This window comes from Falco naumanni, chromosome 1, assembly GCF_017639655.2.
Source record: "Falco naumanni isolate bFalNau1 chromosome 1, bFalNau1.pat, whole genome shotgun sequence".
NCBI lineage: Eukaryota > Metazoa > Chordata > Aves > Falconiformes > Falconidae > Falco > Falco naumanni.
Window position 1 is genome coordinate 91,082,127 of NC_054054.1, and position 16,018 is coordinate 91,098,144.

Below are 16,018 nucleotides of genomic sequence, written 5' to 3' on the forward strand. Positions count from 1 at the left end.
ACCCTGCAAGGAGCAATTCCATCGTGGCATAATGTCTGGGCGAGGTAGGTACCTGCTTTTCTTATTTGTGGGTTAACAAGGATAACACTAACAAAAAAAAAAAGAAACACCACTCCAAAATCCACCCTTGGTAAAAAGGGCCAGTGTGCCGGTGTCTTTTTTTTTTTTTTTTTTTTTTTTTGAGAAAATGGAAAGAAAAAAATATATATATTATTATTTATTATATAACATTGTCAACATCAACACCACAAAAAAAAAAAAGTAACATCCTAGTTGTTTTCGTTCAAGCATTCTGACTGTGTTGAGAAAGGCAGCAGGAGTCTGGTGTCCCTTGGAGAACAAAAAGAGCAGGAGGGTGGGGGGGGACGAGGGCACAGGGCTGGCGGTGGCTGCAACACAAACTGGGTGGGGATGGTGGCAGGGGAGAAGTGTGCCGATTTGTTGATTTTTTCTTTTGAAACAAAAGAAAAAGGGGGGGGGGGGTAAGTCACACCGAGGCCGATGACTATTTCATCTTGTGGTTTCAATCAGTGTCCGTCCCTCTCGAGTGCTATCGGTGAACATTCAGTTAAAGCAGTCTTGCAAAATACTTTCACTTTTATTATCGACAGGGTATTTTTTTCCTTTTTCTTTTCCCATATTTATTTTTTTTCCCCCGTGGCTAATGCTCTTGCACTTTCCTGACCGCCTCGTTAGCTGTTCTCGCTCCACTCTGGCACCATGCCCACGCCGTGGACCGAGTGGTACTGGTGGGGCGAAAGGGTTCGAGGCACGCCATGGGAATACAGGAATTCTGCGGGCTGTAAGCTGCTGGGGGGGGACTGGATGCCAGTTTGAGGTCCACACTGCCGGACGATGGGTTGGTGAGAAACCGAGGTTTGGTGCTGAAACATGCTATGGGTGTCTCCTATTTGGGGGGAGGTATGGTTGGCCACGCTGCTGAGCCGGGGCATCAGCGGCCCCGAGGTGAAGTGGGCAGAGAAATGCTGGTAGGGTAACCTGTCCATCGGCTGCATGGCAGACACTGTGCAACTGCTGTAGGATGGCACGCTCGGCCAAGTGTTACAGCTGATGTCTTCCAGGCTGGGCACAGGGTCCGTGGGGGGAGCGGAGCTGGCATACATACATGCTTGGCGCTGGGCTGATTCAGTCCTGTATGAAGTGTTCAGTCCCTGCTGCTGGGGGTAACTGGACCTGTAGAAAGGATCCTCGTCTGCCGGAGAAGTTTCCATGTAGGGCTTCTTGTAGGGATGCTCGGTGGTGGAACATTCCTCATCTGTTGGGAGAGAAAACTCCTGGTAGCGGACAACAATACCATGCCCTCGACTGAACCTCCGTCTCCACAATCGTCATTTTCCCAAGGACACAGCCCGCACAGGGCTGATCCAGGCACTTCTCTCAGTTATATCAGTGTAAATCCAGATGCCTTCCTTGGAATCAATCTGGATCAATCCTGCTGAAACCAAGTCTTGCACTTGGCCCTGTCTGCTGGACTGGGGCAGGGATTAGTTAGAAGCTCCGGGAGGAAAATTAAGGCTCTAAGATGCTGGAGGGATCCTGAGGCTTAGCTTGCTTGGTGATACCCCATGCACACCCCCACACCCCCATGTTCCTTGTCTCCTTTCTGCTGCCAGCACTTTGACCAGAGGAGTAACTCTGCCTCCAGATACAGCGCACCTAACAGAGATCCCCGCTCCCAGCTGCGAGCCTCAGAGCTGCAAACCCAAAGCCTTTACAATGATATATTTTCGTGATAAATGAGAAAAAAATGGAGATCACAATAAAAATCCCCCCAGGAGAGCATCAGCGATCGCACAGTTGAGACAATCAGACTTGGCGTTTTACAGCTCCAGTCTTTAGCTGTGCCAAGGGAGCTGGGCACATAAATCCACGCAGGGCTGTGTGCTGGAGCCAAGTGTAACAAGAAAGAAAAGTAAATTTCACAGCTAGAAACAACAAGGCACAGCTTGCAGAGCCCTTTGTTTCCTGGAGCATCCCAGGCCAACAGAGGGAAGGAGATAAACAATTTAGGTGAAACCTCTAGGGTGAAGCAAAATGAATAAATAAATATGCACTTATTTATTCATTCACAGGGTCATCAAATGAAATCCAGCTCTGCTGGAATGGATGGCAAAGTTCCCAGGGACGAGCACTTCACCAAGAGATTTTAAGGACAACAAAGCAATGGAAGGGGAGCTTGTTCTGACCCAGATTAACTTCGCGGTTGCTTCAAGAACAAGATTTCTGGTGCTGGCAGAGAAACATCCCACTTTGCTTACAGCCTTCTTGGCTGCACCCTTTCAACAAGGGTAAAAATTTCAAAGAATACTGCAAGAAATGGCCCTTTTCAAATTTTTTCAGCCAACATGTTTTAAGCCATAATCTTTTTACCTCCAAACTACAAAGGAAAAAAAAAAAAAAACAAACAGTTCCACAAAAGAAGAGGACTACAAGCATCTGTCCCCCAAGAAGCACTTGCAAAAACACAGGTGCTGTTTCCGTGCTGTTTCCAAGGCGAATGCCCAGGTCTCCCCTTCAGGAGGTGCAGATGGGCAGTGCAGGCACCTTCTGTTTCTTGTAAGCACGCACAGCGCACACCCTTATTGCTATAAACAGCGCCATGCTTTCTCCTGGAAGCTGCACCCACTCCACTTGTAATACAACCCATTACTCCAACTCAGGTGTCTACCAAGTCCAGCTGCCGTTAGTCTTCTTGGCCCGACAACCCCAGAAAACCTCAGGTACTGAGGTAACACACCTCCGAGACTTTCCCCTTGGTGTCCTTTGTTAGCAGCTGCCCGTAAATCCAGCTGGAAAGCTGCAGTCCCATTTCATCCTTTCTTCCTGACGACAGCAAAATGTGGCTCCTTAGTCCCAGTGATGCAGAACCCTGACAATAACGTTACCTTCCTCCTCTGCCTCCTCTTACACCGGGACAGAAAGCAGGATGGGGTGAGCGAGCAACACAATTGCATCTTTCCAACAGCTGCAATGGTCAGCAGAGAGGCACAAAAGTGTGTCACCCTCCTCAATCCTTATCAGGTTCGTTTTATATAGAAGTGGTGGAGAGGATGCCGTCCCCTGAAAGGCAAAAGCTGGACGCACGGGTCCGAGCTCCCTCCTGAACACGGGGCTGTCACAGAAGGTACATCTGGGAGAACAGCCTGAGCTCTAGCTTTTACAGACAGCTCAAAAGTTTTGGATCCCTAACCCACTACTGAGTAATAAGAACACTACGGTGGAAAAACAATGTCTTGTAAAATAAAGCATTGTTCTGCTAATAAAGTTTTCAGCATTAAACCGCATTACTCTGCTGGCATTAGGAATCATTGGCTTGGGGTTTGACTGTTTATTTTATTTTTATTTTTTTAAATATACAACACAAAACAGTCAAACTCTGTTTTTCCGTTGTGTAAAAATGTGCCTGACTTACAACCTGTGGTTGCTGATTTTTCCATTTAGCCCAGACATTTCACCGCCTGCCACAGCCCAGCCAGGCAGAGCCACAGCACTATGGATCCGCTTCCAGAATTCATCACAGGTGAAGAGAGAAAAACAAAAACAACTTGGATTTCAGTGGAAACCCTATAGGTTTCTCTCTTCTTCTGTAAGCTCTCGTGGGCACTCTGCTGGTCTCTCTAGAGCCAGGCTCACCAATGCCATATGTGGAAAGGGCACCATCGCTCCTGATTTTAAGATGTGTAAGGACACTGCACGCATCTCCAAAGAGGACATTGTCACTAACGAAGGATTACTGCACACCCTAACAGCATCTGCCTGCCCTCTGGCCCCTCTTCCTGATGATTTTCCCATCTATATCATCTCAAAGTGCTGGAGAGGGAAGAGAACAGCCCGTGTTCATCATCAGATGGGATGATGCAGACCAGAGATCCTCAGCTGGCACCAGCTGATGAAGTTACACTGGTCCAGACTCTCTAGTCTGATCTGGCATCATCCCATAGCTGCTCACAGAGGCAACCAGAGCCAGCACAGAGCAGGCAAAGGGCATCCCCATGGTGCATGGAGCAGATCTGGGAGTGGAAAGAGGACATTCTCAAGTAAGAGAACGGCAAAAGGAGGACAAGTCAAACAGAACTCTCACACAATGCTGAAGGCTGCAGTTTAAATTCATCCCCACTTGCTCTGGAGCCTGGACAGTCTTTCTCAAGACCTTAATCCTCTCTTTGAAGGCCCTCTCACCTCCTCAGCATCAGCGTAAGCAGAACATATGACACAACTGACCGGTCTGCCCTGGGTTTGATTCTTGATGTTGGTTCCCTGATAGCACTTCATTGTCCTTTTCCTGTTGCCACTGAGCCCTAGGAGGTTCTGGGCACTTCCAGGAGATGCTAACCATCCTTTGCTTTTGTTGCTATTCTTGGAAGCCAAGGGTGGTGATCAGCTCTTGTGACCAGCCCCTCGATACTGCGCAAACCTCAAAAAGCAAAAGGTTCTGCCAAGCAGGGGAAGCTGCCAGCGCTTGGGAGAAGCTGCTCCAAAGTGGATCCAAGGAAAACGGAGCCTGCAGAATGGGATGGAAACTGGCTTCCTCACAAGGAATTTGATGATCTATCTAATGAAGGAGCTTGAGCGAGAGCATAAGCAGTTCCAAGATTTCCGGTATTTACTACTTCCAGCTGGGTTGTAAATACCACACAAATGGCTTTTTAAATGGAATTTTCCCAATTCCAGGATTAGGGCCATCCAGAATAAAATGCAAACATGTAAAATCTCTGGACTTCAGGGTGCACTGGGCCCACCGCTTCCCCTGGTGTAAATCAGGAGAGCTCCTTTCCCATTCATGACAGTCAGCTCCCTGGGACGGAAGACAATGAAGAATGGGACCCAACTGGTTTAGTTTTTAAAGCTCACCCACACTTCCAGGGCACTACAGCAGGTTCCTTCTGACTTTATGAGGGAGACACAAAGGGTGATTATCACCAACATGGTTGTTTTATCCAGTCTGGTTTCTAGTGTGAATCTAGCATGAGCCTGAACAGCCAATACTGGTGTGCAAGACTGACTGACAACGATTGTCAAAGAAGAAAAAAAGGCGGATTCAACCAAAATGAACATCCCTAGAGGGCAAATAAGATATACATCCCAGGACATGAGAGCTAAGACACAGTAATTATTTCAGCAGTCGCACAGTTTGTGATACAGCTGTGTTGCATTGCAGGGGAACACAACAGAAAAAGCTGGAACCCCTTCCAGAGGCAGCGAGCTGCTGGCACTGCCTGCAGAGGAGGGCAGGATGCTTACATGGTGCTGCTGAAACTACAGGACCGCAAGCAACGTGGCTGCACAGCAAAAGATGGGTGCACACCAGCCACCTGAATATCTCCCCACCTTGTAGGCAGGCTCTTTTTCACCCTCTGTGTCCCAGCAGCCACCTTGCCCTGGGCTCCACTGCATCTACCCAAGCTGCAGCACAGTTCAAGTCTTGGCCAACTCGTTGCATCCCCTAAACATCAGGAGGACAAACAGCATGTCCTCCAAGAAGACATCTCATACCTGACTTTTGTCCCACAGAGTCTTTGAGTGAAAGAAGGCTGGGTGGGATGAGGGAGAAATCAGTTCAGTGTCTCTACCCTAACAGTGCCTGTTCTTGGGGAGAAGAGGGAAAGGCATTGCTGTATCTCCACCGACCTCATCAGAGCAAGACGGAGATTAAAAATACATTCTTTTTCCCGGTCAGGGTCATGTCCGAGCTAGGTGGCTGAAGGATACGGTCCTCGCTGGTTGGAGCCAGTGGATTCTGCCACGTTCCTCTTCTCCCTCAGAGTGCCAACATGACAACTTTTATAACCTCCCCAGGGAGAGGCTGTTCCAGTCGCCTCCTGTTCAGCATCACAAGCATCCCAGAAATCTGCCAAGTGGTTGAGATTGTGTAAGGCTGGGAGGGAGCAGAGGTTTAGAGGGATGGCTTTTTAGTTCACAGGAAATCTGAGGGAGAGGATAACACAAGGGAAAACAAGCCCCAATGCCTTAATTGGGACGTGGGGCTAAAATGAAAGACAGAAAGCAAGCTGCCTGCTGGTAAGTCCTTTTGGGCTTCTCTGAGCACAACAATGAGAGAGGGAGAGATGGAGAACAACCAGAAAAAAGGCAAAGCTCTAACTGGTCTTTGTTGCAGCCTAAAAATCCACATCAAGAACTGAAGCCACTCCTTGGTAGAATACAGGATTGGAGTTAATCCATCCGCTCAAGACCAGTGGCTCAGTGAAATGCCATAATCAATCTCAGTGTGGAGCTGGGATACAATGCAGGATGATTCTTGCCTTGAGGATTGCCATTCCCCAGTGTTCAGCACACTCAGAACATGCCTGGAGCAGCAACCCCACTGCACCACACTGGGGTCATTCCTAATGCTGCGACCTCGCAGTCCCACCTGCACACCAGGAATTGCCAGATTTGGAGGTCTGGGATGTGTCCTTCCTTCCTTCCTTCCTCACCCAGAAGAGCATCACCTCCCTGAAACAGAGGACCCTTCAGAGATAACACCCCCTCGCAGCCCTGCTGCTCTCCCCTAATGTAACCGCATATCAGATCTCCTGAGCGAATCCATCTTTGCCTTGACAGCTAAGAACAACACTGTCAACCACAGAGCTAAATCTTTGTCTTAGGTCACCAAGGAAGTAGAAGTCGAATAAGGTGCCTTCGAGTCGCTTGAACACAGACCTATTCTTAACTGAGCCTAAACCAAGACTTGACCTCCTGATTAAAAAGGATACAGAGAACCACCATGAGATGTCAAAGCTGGAAGGAGCCGTATCTGAGAGACTATCTTGGAAAGCAGTGGTGGCATTTGCTACAGAAGATACAGACGCCAGCTGGACTCAAACCCAGCTGCCCTTGCAAGCACTTATCCTTTACCACAGCCTTAGGAAAAGGAAATAATCTGCTTGAGATAAATCCTAAACTGACTGAAGAGGAGTCCATGTTTGGGGAGCTGTTGTCCAACAAAATCAATAAAACTTCCAGTCCAGAAATGGGGACAGGGGTGCATTAGGAGTAAACACGCTCCTGCTTACATTTTTTCTTAGATGGCGAGGCTTGGCTTACGCAGAAAAGTAGGAAAGCAGGCGAGCTGTGAGGGAAAGCTTAATATTACACTTAGAAAGGAGAGGTTGGAAAAGGAAGAAAAAGACGAATATTACAGGTAAGGTTATTTTCCCAAGTTCAGTAAAGATCCTCACTCAGTGCTAGAAGAAAGTGCCACGCTCAGTTTGAGTTTGGGATGAAACCTTGGATCACTTTCTGATTTATCTGAACAGAATTGCTCATCTCTAGTGACTTTTTTTTTTTTTTAATTAATTTCACTTTGCAAAAAGCTGCTTGGCAGCTTACGTTGGCTCTCTGTTTCCCATTAACTTTGTGTTTCTTTTCTTTAAGCCCTGGTGGCTGTTTTCGATTTACTAGATGTGTGGGGAGGGGGAAATAGGCACAGAGAGGAAAGCAGAGACTCAGGCTCCTGAGACGTATGGCTTCGCGGAAGAAGCCGGTGGTATCGCACAGGACACTGCTTCTCTTTGATTAAAGCATTTGGCGGCTTCGATAAAAGGCCCTTAACTGCTTGTGCCACTCAAGCCATCGGAGAGATAATGAGGGGCCATCGGCCGTACACACAAGGGCTCCCTTTGCCAGTCTCCAGCACTTTCGCAAGGGCCACGCAGGCCAAAAGGGGCCGGGGAGCTTATTACAGGGCAGATAGTCGTCTCTTTTGTGACAATAAGAGGAAGTGAGATAATTGGGGGATTGAGGGAAACCACCCATGGAGACACCACTTAGCGAGAATCCCAAAACTGGAAGGAAACCTCTGTTGATTCCTTATCACGTTACAATGTGGAGGCGAATGATGAATTGCCCTGCGGTGTGGGGACATGCAGCAGTCGGAGATTGTCCAAAGGGGTTGTTGCCATTTGGGCCAGCTTGTTTTGGTTAGTTTTTGCAAAGGGGAAGAGGAGCGGTGAAAGCTTGGCTCCCAGGGCAAAGGAACACCGAGGATGGATTGCAGGCTGAGGGATGCCAACGGTGAACGGGACCTGCCTTTCCATGGCTGACAGTGGGGCTCTGCAGCAACCCAGTGGTGTCCCAGCACCTCGCACCCACAGTCCCACACCAGCACGGGGGTAGCAAGGGCCACATGCGCCACCTCTGACCTTAGGGGACACTCTGGGAGGCCGCTGCAACTCCTTATTCCCTACCTTACAGCCAGCTCAAGTCCAGCATCACCATTTCCAATCACAGCTTTGATACACTCTATACGAGCACAAGGATCACCTGGTCAGCTGCAGGGGTCAGGAAACGATGCCTCTGTTTTCCACTGTTTAGCTTATTCTCAGGAAACTATTAAGATTTGTCAATTAGTTTTATGTATATATATATACTTGTACACCACATGTGTGCTTTTACGACATTCAAGGGATTCACCAAGGAGGTGACAGAGATTTCCACTGCCCTCCTGCTGCATCTGCCAGCACTTCCCAGCATCCGCCACCTTAGACTGTGTGTCTACAGTGCACATCCCAGCACCCCAGAGGTTATGTTACTAAAAATAATGACATGTGGCTGACTGATAGGACCATGCAGGGAAGCAGGAAGGGATCTGCAGTGGAGAGAGGCTAGTGGGCTGGAGAAATTCTTGGTGCATGTAAATGCCATGATGCATGCTGACTCCTGTGAGCTTTTCCCATGCAATGAAGACTAAATCCTGAGAAAGGGCAACACGGCTAGGCAGCAACCATCCCCTGCCCACCTCACAGGGTTGCATTCAGCTCTGGAAATTCCCTATTTTTTTCTGTAGGCTTGTGGTGGAGCTGATCTGAGGCTTTTGCTATCTCAGTCCTGCAAATGTTTCTGCACCTAAGCATTCCCATTGCTTTGGGAGAGGAAGGGAGAGACTGCAAAGTGCTCACTCCTGCCCGAGAACAATTATCCCATCGATATCATGGGGCTCTTCACGCCAGGACGAGCTGAGCAGTCAGTGTAAAGCCCTCACAGTTTGATCCCTCAAGCTCTGTCAAAGCAGGTCAGTCGCACCAGAGGGGAACGAACATGGATATCATGATTTTCAATCCCACGCCCCATTCATTAGACCAAGCATTTAAGTGGAATTGCTTTCTGCAGACAGGCAACTGTCTCCCAACTGTGAGACTCTTAGTGGAAAACTGTGCAAAATCCAAGCTGTCAAGGTATCTCCACTTGGAGATTAAGCCTGTCTGAGGGGCTATGGAGGCAGATAAGTCATCGTTATCTCCAGCACCAGCTATCATACTGAATGTGGATTCAACGTGGGTGAAAGGTACAGCCACCCCTCCAAACCACTCACTCCCAGCCTAGCAGCAGAGACAGAATTTTAGGCTAGTGCTGGTGAGAGAGAGGAGCCACCCAGCCCATCGGGGGGGGGAGCTGCCCACCTCCAGAGCACAGCCTTCATCCCTTACTCATCCTCAAGTGTCACCATAAAGCAGGCTGGGGCTGTCCAGCCTGTGGGCAAGGGGAAACATCAGAAAATCATGCTGACGGTCATGTTAGGAAGGGGAAAGAAGCGAGTGGGGAGCAGCCAAGGTCTGACCTTTTCTCTTGGTGCAGTGGTAGATCTGGCTGTGCTCCTGGGAGATCGGGTAGGGGTTGGCAGGCGGTAGCAGGTCCTGGGAGGTGCTCGACACCCCATTCTCACACTGGTACTGGGAGCCCAGGTTGGAGGAGGCAGAAAGGACCCTGGTCTCACCACTGAAGGGGCTGTGATTCGAGGACACTTTTTGTCTCACTGTGCTCCTGGGAACAACCGGGTACTCTTTACTAAAAGCAAAGAAACAAAACAACAACAAAAAAAAGGCAGAAAAGGAATCAATTAATAAATAAATCAGTGGATTAATAAATGAAGGCAGCACATTAGTGTCATGGTGTTTGTTTAGACTTTCAGAGAAATAGAGACGTGCCTCCCGGGAGAATGCAGCCCCGTCACACTTTATCCATGCAGCACTTTTCTATTTCCCTTTCCTTTTAGTATCTCTCCCTTTAGATTTGTGCCTCTCCACCACAACTGCTATTTTACACCCATAGACAAAATAGATATATGCATTTATAGCAAAATACACAAGATCAGTATTTACATACTGTGATAGCATTTCTAAACTATATTTTATTTATATTGTATATGTGGACATGCACATGCCTGTAATTAAAAACATTTCTGCCAAGCTGACTTGGAGGTGGATTAAATATTTAGGTCTACTTTTTCTACCATATGGTAGCTGTCCTCATTCCTTTTCCTCAGGGTCTGCCAGCCTGGTTGTCCTGGATGGGGGATCCCTGGACCAGGGAACAAGCTCTGCTCCAGAGCGCTCAGAAAAGAGAAATAAATAAATCACCAAGACCTGATGCATGCCAGAGCCACACGTCTCAGTGGAGCCAGGCTAGAGGGTGAGCACTAACGGAAAGTCTGGTTCGTTCCCTTGCTGAAATCTGGTTTGAAGCAGAGATGCTTTGCCAACACTGGCTGAAAATCCCCTCTCCTACGAGACCCTACAGTGTGTTTTGGAGACATTTCTCTAAGCACATCTGCAACGTGGCTGGACAAGATTATTCCTGCTCTGCAGGGGGAAGAACTGAAGCTCAGTAAGGTGTCCCAGAGAACTCCAGCGAGGTGCAAGCCTCCTCCTGGGCTGTCTCCGAGGCAGCTGGGTGCTCCCTGCACCCAAGGACTCGTCAAAATGCATAAAGATCAGGTGGTTCAGCACCATCTTGTGAAGTGCCACCAGGCTCAGAGCAGCCAGAGCCTGGGTCCCAACACAGGCTTTCTTCTTTGAGGACCAAGCTGGCTTTGAGGTACCCTACTCACCTGCCCCAAATCATTATGCTGGAGCAAGGACAGATCCTTAAATGCCATAAGCAGGCTCACCTGGCCACTTACATGTGGAAGAGGAGCCTTGAATCTCCAGTTATGCCCCTTAGAGAGAACCTATCACTGTAGCAACTCAGAACTTATTTACAAACTTTAACAATACCAATTATATAAACCTACTCACAGCAGGAAGCTTTCATCCAAACCACTGCTGTGGTGGCTGCCAGAAACATCAGCAACTGAGCTGCAGTGGAGGGGAAACTCACCCAGGAGCTCAAAACCAAATAAATGTGTCTCTTATTGTGCCATGAAAGCTTTCCAAACCCTGGCACTGGTGGCTTGCTGCGGAGAGCCTATTCCAAAGGTGGGGGTTCTTCCCCTGAAGCCCAGCAGCTCCTCCCCACAGGGCTGTCAAGGAGCATGGCTTTCCACCCACTTGGGCTGGCTTACCAGGCAGCTTTTTCCCAGAACTGAAATCCAGGCTGTGCGTGAGGAACAAGAGAGAGACGGATGGGGAGGAAGCAGAGACTTATGCCTCAAGATACCCTGGCATCCATGGCTGTCTTGCATATGCGGTGGGCTGCAGAGGACCTCTTTGCCTATGGACACCCAGCACTAGCACTTCCACCACAGAGGCTCTTGCTAGAGGGCAGCTTTGGTGGCTCTTCAGGAAGGTCAGGGTCTCCAAACCTCATGGGTGACCTTCAAATCTTCTAGGTTCTAGAGGCTCTCCCAGCCCTACCAGATCACGGTGCTGAGCTGCCTGCTCCTGTCGTGCTCTACCTTCACACAGCAAACTTCATGGGAATAGTACCAGCAGGACACCCCAGAGCTGCATCCCCACCATGTTTCCCTTCCAAGAGACAATCCATAAGGAGGTGACACATAGGCCTTGCCCTTAGCTCTCCTCCCTAATGAGAAGATGCTGCCTGGATTGGCTGCTTCCTTATTCCTCAGCTCCAACACCACCAACACTCAATCCCCCAAGAAAAGACAGAGCCTCGGGGGGGGGGGGGGGGGGGGGGGGGAGGGGCTGTTTCAGTGGGATACCTGTGAGCTACCAGTGGCGGAGAAGGAGAGACATAACATGGCGTGATGTTACATCATGTTCTCTTTGACTTTTTTGGAGGATGCACTCTGGATGGGATGTCTCTGTGGGACATGGATTAGATCTGGATGGGGGTTTCTTGCAGTAAATCCTCACAGTAGCTCACAGGTATCCCACCACATCAGACCCTCACTGTCTGAAGCACCACACAAACACTAAGAAACCATCCCCATCCCAGATACTTCTCACCTAAATCAACCCTTTCTCTGTCTCAATGGAGAGCTGAGAGGGGAAAATTTTAAAAACTCAATTGTTTTCTCTTGATAAAAAAGTATTTTCTTTCCATTAAGGAGCTGTATGCCCGGAACAGCAATATTTTTACCCTGAGTGCCAGCACAGGTGGTGTCAGGATCCCACACTACCGTTGTGCGCTGGGGACCAAATCCCTTTCAGACTGCACTTCCCAGGGGACACGGCAGCCTCCAGGGCCATAAGAGAGGACCGTGATGTTCTGCCGGAGACATGGCAGGAGCAGGGAGTCACACTGGAGAGGGAACAGGTTGGAGACACCAAGTTTCCAAACAGCAGTTCCCAGGAGGTATCACCATGACTTCTCTCCAGACTGAAATGTTTCCATTTCAGTCAAAACATGTTGCGTGTTATTTTTGCCAAAAAATCAACTATTTGAGGAGGGAGAGGAAGGAAAGTATTTTTTAACTGAATATCTAAAATATTCTCTTCACTTTGCTGTTTTTCTATACACAAAGGCAGTTATCTCTGTATTTCTACTTTTTTCTTCCTTATAGGAACCAAGCTTTAATAAAAAGGTGTCTTTGGTACCTTGTAAAGCAACAGTCATCTTGACATTTATACTGTTCCCTGAGCCCACTCAATATGCAGTGTGCACAGCTACCATTATTGGTCTTTAAAAATGTATCTTCTTTTTTTTCCCCCCAGTACCTAAAAGTCACCATTTCCAAAATAGCTGGTTGTAATCCTGAGCCACAGTTTAATGGAATGAAAGGTTTTGTTCACTGCTGGCACAAAATGACTGTTGTGTCCAGAAATTTTGCTCTCAAAAAAAATTGTAGCAAGGTAGGTAGGGGAAAAAAGCACTAAAGCCTGACTCAGATAGGCAATATAGGAAATTGTCCACACAGCAAGGCAGAGACTGTTTGTTCATGGGCCAGAATGTGAGTTTTACACAGGGGTGTTAATGGGCTAGGGTTTGTTGTGGGTTTTTTGCATCAAAAATTATAAAATTAGAAAGAAAAAAAATCAAAGTTGGTTGGGGAAAGAATTTACAAGGAAGGAAGCTGTCACTGGTCTATTTAAAGTCTGTTGGAGGCTAATGATGAACATTGTTAGCGTGGTTGGTGTATTACCATAGCAGAGGGGGACAAGGAGGAAGGGGGGAGCCACATCATGCAAGGTGCTGTGCAGCTCTGCACCACCAGGCTTCCAGCTGAAGGGCCACCAGGAGAGAACGTTACCTGGATTTTCATTAGAGCTTGAGGGAAGAAATCAGGGATGAGGATAGATGTTTCCCAGACCCATGGGATCAGACACCAGCTCCACATAACTGCCTCCTAGTAGCGCGCACACATTCCTCTTTAGAGTTCAGTGTATAACCCTGGCCCTACGGATCAGGCCTTACAAGTAAATTCTTCCTGCACTTCCCGAACACTTCCACCCAAATCAGACCTCTGCCAGGTGGAATTAGCAAACTCAGTCTCCTTTTCTCTCATAGTATCTTCCCCCTCCCCCAGCCAAACGATGCCCTCACCACAACAGACTCAGGAGCTCCATAAGATCACTTACGCCACAAATTCATATCTAGCAAAGAAGTCAAAGGAGCAAATTCAAGAAGGTTTTGTAATCTCAGAGCTGGAAACCATTTTTGCTTCTGCAATCTAATACAACTTGTGGAAAAATTATAAATTTAATTATAAATATAAACCATCACAGAGTGACATCCAGTCCACTTTCTTGCTTATTACTATGCTGTAAGAAATTAATACTTTTCAATCTATTTTCATGTGCAGACTTGATGCTTCCTAATGTTATCAGCCAATGCATAGTAAACACAGCTGCCAGCCAAAAACCTTGTTAAAAATCTCCTTGAAGCTCCACAGTTTATAACCAGGAAGCTTCTGCACTGAAGCATCCAACCCTACTGGCCCTAAGCAGATTATTTGAGATGAAGATGCTTCTGCTACTTCTGCAACAAAGCGTTATATAGCAAGGCTTTCCAGAGCTGCTGTAGCTTACAGGAACAAGACTTCAAAAAACTTGTATGATCCTTGTGACCTGACATTTGATATCTGTTCAAGGTCAAGATGAGGCATGATACAGATTTCCTCATGGTTAGCTGCCACCAGGTTCTTACAGCATCCTTTGAAGCTCCTGAGCTAAGCACTGTCTAGGTCTTGTTCACAATGACAATTCCCAACCTAAAATCTGACAGAAGGTATAGCAGTGGCCAAACACGGTGATTCCCCTCCACTCTTTCCAAATTGCCAGGAGATTTTAACACCTCCTTGGTCAGTCACTGCAAAAGGACAAATGTTTGCCATCCATCCTAACAGTACTGTTCCATCCACTCACCCAGCACCCATGGATACAATGGTGCAGAATCAGACCCCAATTCCAGGTGTGCAAATATAACTCAAAGGCATTTGGGTTTATATTTCCCAGGCCACCAACTGTTGGTCCTTCCTGCTGAGACTCGAGAGTAGGAAAGAAATTGAAGTCAGCCATAGCAGATACAGAAAGAGGAATGAGGAAAAAAAAAAAAAAAAAAACACAACTGACTGGAATAAATATACCATCTTACAAGAAAAATAATAAACCAGAGAACAATTGTCAATGTGCATTCATTACAGCTTATTTCCAGCATGTTGAAATAAAATTGAACCACCCTCAAGAGACTGTCTGGAGAGTCTGAAGTGGACAAACTACAGCAGGAAGGGTCTTGGTAGAAGAGGAACTGCTGAGTACTTCCTTCAGTCTTAACCTCAGATCAAGTACGAGCTCTCTCTGCATGGGGACTGCAGGCCAGCCCCACAGAAAATAATACCCTAGGCTGGATGTCTGGTAATGCAAGTCAGAATGATCACTGAGAAATATGGAAGGCTGTTCACTGCAGCATTCTCCACCAACATATCAGATGTCCTGACTTCTTGCCAGAATGTGAAGGGGTCCAATAACCCTGGTTTGGGTGCATGGTATGTTAACAACCAGTGCTTCCATCACTCACCTGAGCAATGCAGCCCAAAGAGATCACTGCAACAAACCCAAGAACCAGCCGTGAAAAGAACCAGCTAGAGATCTAGAGCCGTCATTATCAGACAAATAAAAAGCTAGATTCCTGCAGACAAATCCCACTGTTCATGTGGGAGTAAAAGGAATACGAGAGGAGACGAAGAACAGCTGTTGGCCAACAGCGGCAACATCCCTTCATGCTGGGCTGAGCTTCTGCAGATCAGGTCCTCCTGGGCAGATCCCCCAAAGATGGGGAAAAGGAGGAAACTGCAGCTACCCTGTGCTTCTTGAGCTGACTTTCTCACTTTAAAAGAGCTGCAGATACCCTCCAGTGAAGACTGTAGAGCCTTGGTTTGGATTTCCTCTGAATTCCATCAGATTCCCTAGAATACAGTTCAACCCTACAGTTTCCACTGGGGCTTTGACCAGGAAAATTCCCTTGGGGACATTTGCTGGAGGAAAGCATCATCTCTTCAGCAGATGTTATAACTCTATGTCTCACACTGAAAATGTTTCAGACAACACATGGCTCTTGGGAGATTTCAGTGACAGAACATGGGAAACAAAAGTGGAAATGTAAAGATGCAATGAGAAGGTGCAAGAAGAGCAAGGCATCTGCAGTGGACCAAGACCTACTTGCATTAACTAGCCTGGTACCTATCAGTCCAACATGGTGTTAGCATGCCAGTGTAGACAACCCTTTTGGAAGCCTAGAGGCTCGTCTATTTATTCTACAGGCATCCCAAAAGACACCCTCTTCTCCATTATGCCAGCTCCAAATCGTGGTACTGATTTTATGTCCTTCGTGTCTGGCCCAGTTTCTGTTCTCAGCTACACCAGGGAATCCTTGGAATAAT

General features: G+C 47.6%; 1 protein-coding gene across 1 annotated transcript in view; it reads right to left on the bottom strand.

Annotated features, from left to right (window-relative positions):
- Positions 1-261: 261 nt before the first annotated feature.
- The window catches only part of TBX5 (T-box transcription factor 5), a 37,367-nt gene continuing 21,610 nt past the window's right edge, over positions 262-16,018 (bottom strand). The window contains exons 7-8 of the mRNA XM_040582409.1: positions 9,578-9,804; positions 262-1,276 (exon numbers count right to left, since the gene is read on the bottom strand). Coding sequence (XP_040438343.1) covers positions 693-1,276; positions 9,578-9,804 — 811 coding nt within the window. The 3' untranslated portion in view covers positions 262-692. The remainder of the gene's footprint in view (positions 1,277-9,577; positions 9,805-16,018) is intronic.